Here is a 12,432-nt window from a genome sequence, read left to right as displayed (position 1 = left end):
TTTTTCCAGTGAGTCAAAGATCGCTAAACAACAAACGAGAGATCCCTGTACCAATACAGTACACAATATACGCCTATGAAGAAAATTGATGTAAAACATTACCTGTGGAACCAGGTAAGGTAGGACAACTCTGCTTTTGATGGCCATGACCTGCTTGAGGCCATCCAATGCATATTCTCGTGTTTCATCTTCATTTTCTAGCTCTGCTAATAGGGGCGGGAGGATATCTTCTAGGGCTCTAAAACCAACAGTTCCATGTAAGGAGTCAAAGGTTTGAGCAGCAGCTTGACGCACAGATGATAGAGGATCACACAGAGCCCGCCTATAAATAGTAAAATGAAAATAATTATATATATTTTTTGAGTAATAGATTATAATGTCATACAGTGGAATATACAACAAGAGTGAACAGCAAATGACACTCTTTTTCCCGGGCCGGTGGAAGTTGTTTGGCCATACTTCCTAGCCCCCATTAGTCCCTGTTCACCTAGCAGTAAAGTAGGTACCTGTTGTAAATCAAAAGTTGCGAATTCGTATTCAGGGAGTTGTTGGAGCTTCCAATAACTTGATGACATAAAAACCATTGATTCTTCAGGATTCTACGCCCTTAACTCATGAGACATAAAGGCAAGCATGAACTTGGCATGCTTCCCTGTTGGGAGCTGTAAAACGCTTCTGCGCTTCACCTTACACAAAAATGACTAAGTACAAGCTCAAGTATTAAATATTCATGAAGATTATACGGTTTACTCTAATTGCAGTTCTCAAAAAGGATGTTGTACAATTTGTTTCCACTTTAAACATTATATAACTGATATTTTTGACGAAGGAAGGGGTAGATATATAAGATATGGAATCTTAATTATGAATAAAGTTTAAAAAATTATTACAATAACTATTAGAAAATTTTTAAAGAGTGGCTGACACATATAATAGCTGTGTACAGATGCAGTGTTAGACAATTTTCAAAGGAAATTTCTGTTACAATGGGAAAAGGGTTATAGGAATGAAAACTCCTCCTCTGATACCCATTAGCAAAATTCATATTTCATAATATTTTCAAAATCTTACCTTACAGTAGGAACAAGATTGTCAGCAAAGCAAAGAACCATATCCTTGCTGGTAGATGCCATTATCTCGGAGAGACCAATACAGACACCCTGTCGCTGATCAGCCTCAGGTGACCCTAAGCCAGCCTCTAAGATTGGAATGATTTCTGGGAGTACACGCTCACCTAATTTACGAACCAAATCTCCGAGAGTGCGTGCTGCAACCTTTACAAAATAAGAAAAGGGAGTCATGTCCAGTGAAATTAAATATACTGATGATATAAACTACAAGGATTTCAAATGGATCACTGAAAATGCTGTCACATTGCAAGAATGATGGGAAAAATCACAATTAAATTTGGTGCTCAATCACAACTGGGCAGACTTAAGGTGCTCTGGGCATAAACCCTTTGATCAGGGGGCAAGTTTTGTATCCACTCAGCTACACATATGCAAAAGGGCAGTGAAAATACACAAAACTCAACTTGGTGAATATATGAATCTTACCTGTCTTTTATCATAGCTGGTAGAGGCCAAGTGCCCCAACAGAAGAGAGAAAAGTGTGGGAAGTATCTCTCTTAGAGTCTTGGGAGTGTTAGTTACCACAACCTTCCACACATGGAGAGCTGCTTGTCTCACTAGCACAGCAACATCTGAACGTCCCATATACAGTCCGGCTAACACACGGTTACGTCTTTCTTCACCAAGGATGTCAATGATGGCCTAACAATTATAATACAAAGTTAATGAAAAAATATAGACAACATGATGATATCCCCTTCCTTTCCTATTTGGTGTTATTTATTCCTGGGGATACACAACCACTGTTTGTCAAAGAACTTCAACATTTTTTTTTTGTGAGACAAAGTTCTAAGATCTACATCTACTCATAAAATATTTATTGCACAATTCACCAGAAATAAACAGCATATGAAATTGCTAACTTCAATACTTGAAAAAGAAAAAAAATCAAGATTGTCATTAAAATGTAGTGGCAGTAACTTAACAACTACTCTCTATACTCAGATACCAGCCAGCTGACTTGACCCTACCTGAACATCTTGCAACACTTAAGCTACAAGTTAACTAGGATATACGAATTAAGATTAAGAAGATGGAATAATACTGCTGCATTTTGTTTTCCAAATAAATATTCAAAATAAATAAGAACACTGGGCTATCTGAGTGCTTCATTGATGGAGTGACTGCCATTGTTTACATGACTACCACTCACTGGATGTTTGTAATTACAACACTTGTGAGTATTTAGAGAAAATACTGCTAATTAACCATTTGTCCTGTGGCAACAGGTGTCTATGCACTAAAAGTGAGTTTAGGCAGTCCCATTATTTACTCAAGCAGATGATGTAAAGGCATAACATTCACCTTTAAATGTTCTATGTCATGGTAAACAGAAGTGCAATGAAAAACTTTTTTTGGCAGTGATGCTCAATTGTGCTTCCCACCTGTGACCGATCACGGGTCACACTTTATTGAAATATAACTTCATGAATTTTATTACCTAAATAAGTATGGGTTCCAGAAGTAGATACATCAAATTTCCATAACTATCTACTTTCCAAAAGCCTTTTGGTCACAAGCATTTGGGATTCCTGAGACTCAAGTGTATTAGCAATTGGTGCCTATAAATTAACTTTCTAATTGAATAAACTGTAATGGCTTCCAGTACTTTTATTCTTTAAGACATAAGTATCATGATACACAGAACTTTAATTCTGTAAGCCTTTATTTTAATGATGTTTTTCAAGTTACTTTAATTTTCAAAGAAACTTTTGAAAGCAATACAATATAATAAGTCATGCATAAACAGAGACTTATCTATCACTAAAAAATAAGTAAGGAAATATCTTGAAACTTTTTTACATAAAAGCCACAATACAGTGAACCCTCGACCAATGCTAGTTTATCCAACGAGATTTTGACTATACGCGTTTAAATATGTGACCAAATAATTTGACCGACACGGAAAATTTGAATATAAGGGGGTTAACAACGCGCTGCCTCCACCTTGCTCCTTTCCCCTCTGCTCTGCCTCACCCACGTGCCAGTTGGAGATGCCCGCCAGTCTTGCTTGCATACTAGTACTGTAACATCAACATTGTACTAAAGCTGCTTTGGAACTTTGTGTTTTTGCATTACTTTGTGTGTTTTCCCTTGCAATATGGCTCCCAAACACCGAGGTGATGCTTGTGATGGTAGCAAACCCAAGAAAAGTAGAAAAGTGACGACATTAGCCAAGAAAATAAAGATTATAGATCGGCTACGTAATGGAAGGCGTGTAACAACGCTTGCCCATGAGAACTTTGCAAATGAATCCACTATACACACAATTCATAGTTGTGAGGAAAAAATATGTGCAAGTGTGGAAGTATCTGCTTCTCTTAGTGCTAAGGTGACCTAACGTCCAAGGGGGGATCGATACTTAGAAAAAATGTTAAACTATTAGTTGTTTGGATCAGTGGACAAGTGAATGAGAAGGTACCTGTTGCTGCTAGAATAGCAATATGTGAGCATGCTCATGTTGTGAAAACTGAGGGGGGCAGGGAATGATGCTGTGACTGATTTCCATACGCAGCCACAATCACGCCATTACATTTTTTCCGTAAGAAGTTAAGTTTGCCCCAAGTGATTTTGCCCAAAATGCAGTTTTCGAGGAACCTAACCCCTGCGTAGGGTGAGGGTTTACTGTACACAAGGAAATACCGTAAATCACAGACAAAGTATTCTAAACAATTTGATGAAGTATGAAACTAGAAGAGGATATTAAGGCATGAGCTACAGAAAATTGGCTTTAGATATTCCCCTCCATAATGACCAAACAAGTGGTAAGAGTTCATGCTACCTACCCTTTGAGAATGTTCTGTACCAAAGTTGTCATCCTCATGAGCAGTGTCAGTAGTCATTTTACCAGAGACCCCTGATACCTTAAACAACAGATCACCCAGCAGTTGTACAGAACTGGAAAAGCACACATATGCATAAGGTTTTAAATATTGCAAAACATTAGCACTTTGGATGCCTGCCTATCAAAATAAGAGAAGTCCATAAAGTGATGTAAGAAAGCTAATTAGCTTGATCGTTCATCAAGGACATGTGAAAGATCCTGCAAACTTCAGTGTCTGTACCTTGGAAAGTACCTCATCAATACTTAAAACTAATTTTATTTTCCAAAATAGAAATAGCTATGTTCCATATGATCAAAGACAGAAGATACTCCTAGAAAAAGATTGATGAAACAGACACAAATACAAGATACTCCCAATATAAAATAGAGTTTGGTAACTTCAGTAGTTTCATTCTTGAGTGAATAATTTTCTCTTTAGTTAGCTTATTATGGATAAAATAGGAATACATTCCTAGACTGCAAAATTATTCCATATCCCTTTTAAAGCACTCTTACCTGTATCTGATTCGCCAGTTATCGTGGAAGAGTCCAGCCTCTAGTTCAGGTAGGAGTAAAGTAATGGCTGATTCTGCATATGTATTAACTATTCTCTGACCAGCCTTCAGTGCAGTTTCTCTGACAAATTCATTTTCATCTGCAAGAGCCTGAAAGAGATTGGACATGAAAAATGGTATTATTATTTGCTTGATTTCTAGTGGGTGGGGCAGTGGTAATCCTCTAGCTTATAGAGTTGTATGCATTTCCTTCTATCTACTTTGCACTTGGTATGACAAGCCAAATTGTCACTCCTTAGTGGGTTCTAACAAGGAACAAAACTCCCAATAATCATTGAACTTCCTTAATGATCCCCTACTGCACCTGGAAATAAGGTTATAAACAAGTCATGTTGAATAATGAAGTTTCATTGAAGGAATTATGCTTTGAAAAATCTGAAAAAAAATATTACATATTTTTTACACTGGATGTGAATGTCTCATAAGATTTTGGTTACTAAATACAAGTATGGGACCATTTATCTGGCATCCTGGTATCTGGAACACACACACACACACACACAAAAAAAAAGAAAAAAAGAAAAAACATATAAATTAACCCCTACGCCCCGGGCTAGGGTGCCGCTGGCTGTACTCCCCACGCGGGGTAAATTGAGAAAAATCAACTTTTCCAAAAATGATTTTTAACCCTTTTAAAAGACAAAACAATAAAAAAGAAGTACAGTACAGTACACCTTCCAGTTTGGTGACTTTTTGTTTGGCAAAATCAAAATTGGCGGTTAAAATTCAAAGCACCCTGCCCTCCATTTTGGCAACCAAACCCTCACCTTTGGCGAGTTTAAATTTATATGCAATCACAACTTCCATAATAAATCCGTATAGATTGCGAAGCTATGTATGATATGTGTTAATGAAGATCATAATGTTTTATATTATCATATTATTATACCTCTTCAAGTGAGATATGCATACGCTGGAAAACAGTTCACTGCTAAGTTACGAGTTCAAGTTGAAGTAAAAAGTCATCAAATATATTGTATACACAAAAATCATTTCAGTAGCCAGTAAGCTCCTGTACTGCAGATCTACATTCTGTTTACACTGAAGTTTATTGTACTTATGTATTTGTGTATATTTCTGTGATTAATAAGTGTTTAATGTTTATTAATAAACATTAGCACAATGTGCGCTTACAGACTGTGAGGAGTGGCGGCTGGCAGTGAGCTCTTGCCAATCAAAAGATAGCTGCCACGTGGCTGACAGGCTTCACTCACTTGAACGGTCTACATCGCTCATGCCGCCTCCACCCTATACCTCCACGATTAGAACCCCTACTGTTTACCTAAAAATTTGGTCTTAAATCTCAACCTATACAGTACTTGAATATAAATTTTAAGTCTTTAGCAAATATTGGAAATTATTTATTGTTAATGAGGTCTGAATGTAGACACACAAAGATACTACGGAATGAAGACTGACCTTAAGTATTGGTGGGATGATCTGCCCAATATAGGGAGTGAATTCATCTTGGAAAACTGTAGGAAGGAATATGAACATCATGATGTAACCATCCTTTACATGAGGGGCGATGTCAGAACGCTCAGCCGTGGCAATGATGTCTGGCATGAGGCGGTGAAGTTTCTCTGGACCAAGACCCCCAACCACCTAGGATAGAATCATCATCTTAATCCTGTATTGTATAACATAAAATAAGTGGATTGTACTCAGTGAAATCATTTATACACAAAATTGTCAACACCAAGGTACATGATACATGAGAAGTGGGGTAATAGGAGTGACAGTAAGAATGACTGAGACAAGACCAGGTGTAATTAAAAGGGATAAGAGTTGCAAAAGGGAGATGATTTTGATGCTACATGCAGATGGCATTTGAGTGGGTAATTACAATAAAATCAGCTCAAATGTACACAAGAGTGAGAGAGATGTTTCAGATAACTGAGTGGATATGCCAATGATTGGAATGAGGGTTAAACTACAAGTAGATGAGGAAATGCAGGTAATAGTGCACTGAATAATATGAGGAGAGTGAGATCTGTGCTCAATGAAGGGAAATACAGTATAGGAATAATAGACTATATGATCTGACATTACTGTATGGATGCAAGTCACAGGCTCTTGATGTAAGAGGAAGTGGTAAGTTAGAAATGATGGAAATGGTTTGCTTTAGCTGTATTATGTAGGAGACTACGGAAAAAAAAAGATGTGGACGTGAAAGGTTTATCAATCAGAGGGCTGATCAGGGTTTGCTGAAGGGGTGGTATGGGCACATAGAGAGAATGGGGAAAAAACATTAAAAGGCGTGTTTGATTCTGAAGTACATGGTTAGAGAGTGAGAGGAACATTGAAGCAGGTGGTTAAAGGGTGAAGTGAATTAAATACTGGATAGGACAGAGATGAACAAGCAGGGATAGGAGAGATGGAAATCTTGGGGTTTGTGTTGTGTAGTGGGAGTGCCATTGCTGAATACAAGGTGTTACTGGAGTTGAGGGTCATAATGTATTTTTTGTTAAGAGAGAGAGAGATAGAAAACTGACCTCAGCAAGTCCCTGGGCAGCACCTGAGCGGTCGACACTGGATGATTCAGAGGTAAGTGTCTGCATGAGCCATGGAAGGAGGTCATCAAAGCTGGATTCACCCATACCTTTAACCATGGCTCCTAGTGCTCGAGAGGACACAGAGCGAACCTGGAGAGAAAAAAATAAATAAATAAAAATATATTAAAACTTAAAAAATATGATCTAATTCTTAACTTTCTTTTTGACCATGGTAAGATACCCTGAAATTCAGACAGGAAAGGCATGAAATATCAATCAATATATCTACATAAGGGTCCTCAGTATATGTTGCACCGATTTACAGTACATCATTTCACACATACTTTGCTAATAAATATAGGAAGAAATCTTCATTATATATCAATTGTTTCGCATATACATTGTCTGCATCATCCCTGTTTTATACTATGTCTGCGTTTACCCAAATATGATGCATAAATACAGTGATCCCTCGGTTAACGAACGCCTCGATTAACGAAATTTTGGTTAATGAATTACCTGCCATAAGATTCTTCACTTCGGTTAATGAATTCCTTACGAATTTTTCCAAACATGTTTTTGTCTGCTTTTGCCTGCTCACCAGCTGTAGTATTAGTCCGCCAATACAGTAATCGGTTTTAGGGCTTAAATTCGTTACCATTTGAGTAAATATCAAGAAGGTTGTACTATTCAATAATTTTCCAAGTCTTATATTGAAGTTTTTAGTCATTTTAACAATTATTTAACATAATTGAAGTACAGGGAACTAGTTTTTAGCACGCCAAACAGCCGCTTGACTCCCCCCAGAATGGCGTCATTTTGTGTGTCTGCTCAGTGGAGGAAGCATCTTGCTTGACTCTCTCTTGAACATAAACTATTTTTACATTTTTACAGTACAATTATTGGTCATTCTGAAGTTTATATTACATATTGACAATATATAATGCAGTGCAGTGTTGATTTAAAGAAAATAATCTTGAATTACACCGAGTGAACTAAAATTTTATGGGTGAAATGGCAGCATGGGGTGACTTCTCTTCCACCCTAATGCCTTCTCTTCTCCCTTCTCCTCCACCCCCATTTTAATTCCCATCATCATCATCATCATCAACCAGGAGCCTTCTACATGCACACCTCAAAGTAAGTGTACTTTACTGCATTTATTTTTAGTTTGTATGTAATTTTTGGTGAGCTGGAACCAATTACCCAAAATCCCATTGAAACAATAGTTTCAGTTAACGAACGACCTTCTGGAACGAATTGTGTTCGTTAACCGAGGGACCACTGTAGTGCTAAAGGTACATAATATAATGTAAAAATAACCATAATAAGTAATAAAGGTGCCCTACAAGTGTTAAGATTCTACCACACCAAAATAAATCAGTCACCTCTCACATGACTGAACACTAATGCCATTGTTATGTGTTGCTTAACCACAGAATTTATGGAAAAGTAATTTCAGTGTATTAGTGTGCTTTAAGAATAAAGAAAATACTGTATGCTGTACAGTAAAATATAGATATAAGGTAAGGAAATAAATAAAAAAAAGTGTGTGTGTGTGTTACTTACTCTCTCTCACACACACATATCCAAAGTGAGCCTTGCTGTTTAACTGTATGGTGGCGAATTAAAGATCAGCTGTTGCGGAGCGCTTGGCAACGAGGGTTTATGTTGCCACTCCTTCCCACTCCGTGTCTCTAATTACTCACACCTTTCCACTTTCTCACTCCATATTTTAAAATGTTATGTAATGTAATGTTGAAGGGATACAACTTTGCTCATTTATACTTTATACTTATCACAATCTCCCTAAAAATACTTTAGGGAGACAGGAAAGCACTCCCCCTCCTCCCATGGACACACAGAGCGTTTATTCTTTGTTTTTTACCTTATGTTAATCTTTTTTCTTTTTTTTTTGCACATTCTGTATGAATGATTGTGTGCATGAAACAGTAAAAAAAAAAAAGAAAAAAATAAGAAAATCACATATATCTACCTGAAAATACTGTATGAATTAAAAAATAACAATAACACAGCTCATGAAGCTAGGCCTGGTAGGGGGAGAGCTAGGGGGATGTAGCTACAGGGACAGTCTAACTTGGTGACATGCCAAGCCCACACACATGTTCACTTCACATACATACACACCAATGCTCTTTATTTTTCTTATTTTATAGCAACATGCCATCTCCACAGAGATGTACTGTAAAATCTATATTCCTACAGTAAGCCCTCAAAGATCTGGACCCGGTAAATCGGATTTCAAAAGATTCGGACAAAAAATTTGGGGATTCTGGGCTAAGAAGCTTCCCTAAGAAGCATTCCCAAAACAGGGTGAAGGTAGTTTTAGGCTTAAAGTTTTTATTTTATGAAATGTCACAGACTAAACCTAGCAGAATATAACTTGCATTGCTGGAATTCTTGCAAGATAGCAAATAATTTGAATATAGACATCATATATTTTGCACAGGCGATAAAATTTTAGTCCTTTAGTGTAGTACATTTGAGTACAAAGTGAATACAGGAATGCATTGCTCAAAATTATGGCTTTTTCACAGGAAAAAGTCTGTATAACTAACCCCAGTGATCAGGATAATATTTACTGTATTTTTGGTGTATTTTCATATCATTATCTATCGGTTTTATACATTTAGTACATTCACCGGAAGATTCGGACAGGTGGTCCCCCCCTTTTAGTCCAGATCTTCGAGGGTTCACTGTATTCAATTTATATTTAACTACCTGTATTTATACGTATTTGACAAATTTTATTAAATAAACAATACAGAACAGTAAAGGAACAGGCAACTTCGGCTTTGATGAAGGTTTTCTATGGCCATGAAACCTAACCCCCTATTTCCCATAAGCCTTTAGTCTTGCCAACTGTGGATTTGCCAACCACAGGGTTTTTCAAGAACATAACCCCTGTGGTTGGCGAGGAACTACTTATATGTTACAATGACCCCATTGGGAGGTGATCTGCTGAGATTTCAAGGGGTATTACTGTACTGTACATGTTGGAATGCATATACAGTACCCCTGATTAGATTAATTCTTATGGGGAAAAATTCATTATAAAACATTTAATTATGTAAATTTTCTCTGAAACACATATAATGAGGGCCCCTGTAAAATAAAATTTTAGACATCAAATACTTATGCATACCTTAGGAACAGGATCAAGCAGAGATGCCTTGAGGCCTGGAATGATACCTGGCAAGTAAGGTTGGAGGTCCTTCTGGTCTGTCAGCGAGTACATGTTTCCGATGATCTGAGCTGCCATCTTTCGCACCTGGAATAAAAATAAATTTCCAAAATTATACCTAACTATATCAATTTAAATATAAACATCAAGTTATATACTAATGTACAATACTGGAGCTGGTAAAATGTTAAAACAAATGCTGTAATTTTCAATAACTTCTCAAGTACTGTACCAGGCTTGGAAGTCCTACATATAATGCCGAGCTTCCACTCTGTATGTGAGTTGGTGATAGGAAGGGCATCCAGCCGAAAATCTTGTTTCAACTCTGTCTGACTGTAATCAGGACACCACACCATGAAGTAACAAGAGGTATGGAATAAATCAGCTGGCCAAGATAGTATGTAGAAGAATTCGGGAGTTTTCATATGGAAATAGCAGGAGGTTGACTTCTTCATTGGGTATAACTAGTTTAATAGTAATGTTGGCTTTAAAAGGACCTTTATACATTAATGATGTGCAAATAAACCTTTACTTGTGCAGTGGATTGTATAAAACTTTGATGATACTCTGGTTTAGGATCGTAACCTTATCAGAGAAGGTCCGATACTGTGCAATGTAGCTTTTGGAAGCATTAATCAAAATTATATATTCCAGTCCTAGACAATCCATAAACTAAATCTAACAATAAAATACCTAATTATCCCATTACATGAAGCTTTTTGAGCATTCAGACTATGTTAGGAGCATACCAAATGAGACGTTGTTGCCTCCCCACCACTACTTTTGAGGATTGGCTTGATTTTAAGATCAATCATCATTATAACAGATACAGTATTATGGCTAAGGTGACTCGAGTATGGTCAAACCAGCAACTGATAGTACAACGAGAAGATGGACACACAATCCAAATAATATAGTGACTTAACTCTTTATCCTGGGAATCATAGTAGAGCTTACACTATTGGTTTGGTTCCCATGTGCCAAGCAGTCCAACTATGTAACACAATCTTTCAGATACCTTAAGGTGAACACTGTCTCTCCATGTCAATACTCCTTTCCAGAAGACTGACTTCAGAGAAGCACCCATTTGGAAGGTGAAAGAAGATACAATCCCCTGAGGTATGCATGCAACAGATGCAACCTGGTTGAGTTTATCACCCCTCACCATACCACTGGAGAAAAGTTCTAAAGGTTCCACACTCATACTGATGTTTCAAAATCAAAGCCTGTAAATTAAACCCATCTTCCAACTAAATGTCACTATGAATCCCATAACTGGGCAAATGGAGCAATGAGATTCCCATCCAGATTTCATGCCCGAAAGACTTTTTTCAGGCTAAACTCAGGAAGTCAGGTTGTTGAAAAAACTTATGACTTGGTTGAAGTTTGACCCAAAACAATGATGAAATTTGAAAAACAAATTTATGGCTCTTCTCTAAGCGTGAAACTCAAGAAACCCTACCAAAGACAGAAGTAACAGTGTTCATGTACAAAAGCTCCAGCCCTCGATGTACTGTACGCTGCCAACCCCCCCCCCCATTATGTCTCCAGGTGCAATAAGAAGCTGTAGTGAGACACTCAGTGATTACTCTATTTGTTTGTCATTTTGAGTGTTTTGTTGTCCAGGTGATATCTCAAGACACTTTTTGAGCTACGAAGTTGAAAAATGGACACAATAATGACCAGGTGCATTGACCCCAATTCTTTTATTTATTTTTTAATTTGCCCCCTGGTATAGTACAAAGTTCAAGGCGATGTACACCGAATGTATCGCTACTTGTGTTCATAAATAAATTTGGAGAGGTTATCAGCCCTAGAGGGAAGAAAATTACCAACATCATTCTTGACATACCTCAGTTGAGCGGTCCTGGAATGCTCTTTGTACTACAGGCATGATGAGGGCCAGGGATGGAGCATCAATAAAATGTACAAACTTGGTCTCCAGTAAAGTCTGCAAACACATTGATGTGTTTTTGGTTGGGTCCTGGAGAGCTGCTAACAGCACTGGCACAATGGCTGGAAGAACAACAACAATAAGCATTAAAAAAGTCCACCCTTACAAGCCCTCTCCCCAAGGCTCTGCTGTATGATGTACAGTTGTGAACAAAAAGAATTTGGTAGACAGGGAGTGGGGAAGGTGATGAATGGGAGGGTAGGTGGAAACTTGGCACTGTCACATAGAAGTGGCAATTAAAGGTCTGTG

At 37.5% G+C, this 12,432-nt stretch overlaps 1 protein-coding gene across 1 annotated transcript in view; it reads right to left on the bottom strand.

Moving 5' to 3' along the window:
• The window catches only part of LOC121864227 (eIF-2-alpha kinase activator GCN1-like), a 79,307-nt gene that overhangs the window by 19,471 nt on the left and 47,404 nt on the right, over positions 1-12,432 (bottom strand). The window contains exons 27-35 of the mRNA XM_042363272.1: positions 12,082-12,245; positions 10,191-10,316; positions 7,025-7,174; positions 5,949-6,134; positions 4,471-4,619; positions 3,917-4,028; positions 1,557-1,772; positions 1,072-1,274; positions 103-322 (exon numbers count right to left, since the gene is read on the bottom strand). Of these exons, the coding sequence (XP_042219206.1) occupies positions 103-322; positions 1,072-1,274; positions 1,557-1,772; positions 3,917-4,028; positions 4,471-4,619; positions 5,949-6,134; positions 7,025-7,174; positions 10,191-10,316; positions 12,082-12,245 (1,526 nt within the window). The remainder of the gene's footprint in view (positions 1-102; positions 323-1,071; positions 1,275-1,556; positions 1,773-3,916; positions 4,029-4,470; positions 4,620-5,948; positions 6,135-7,024; positions 7,175-10,190; positions 10,317-12,081; positions 12,246-12,432) is intronic.

This window comes from Homarus americanus, unplaced genomic scaffold (assembly GCF_018991925.1).
Source record: "Homarus americanus isolate GMGI-L3 unplaced genomic scaffold, GMGI_Hamer_2.0 scaffold26351, whole genome shotgun sequence".
NCBI lineage: Eukaryota > Metazoa > Arthropoda > Malacostraca > Decapoda > Nephropidae > Homarus > Homarus americanus.
The sequence above is the reverse complement of the archived record's forward strand: the minus strand, read 5'-3'. Positions and strand labels throughout refer to the sequence as shown.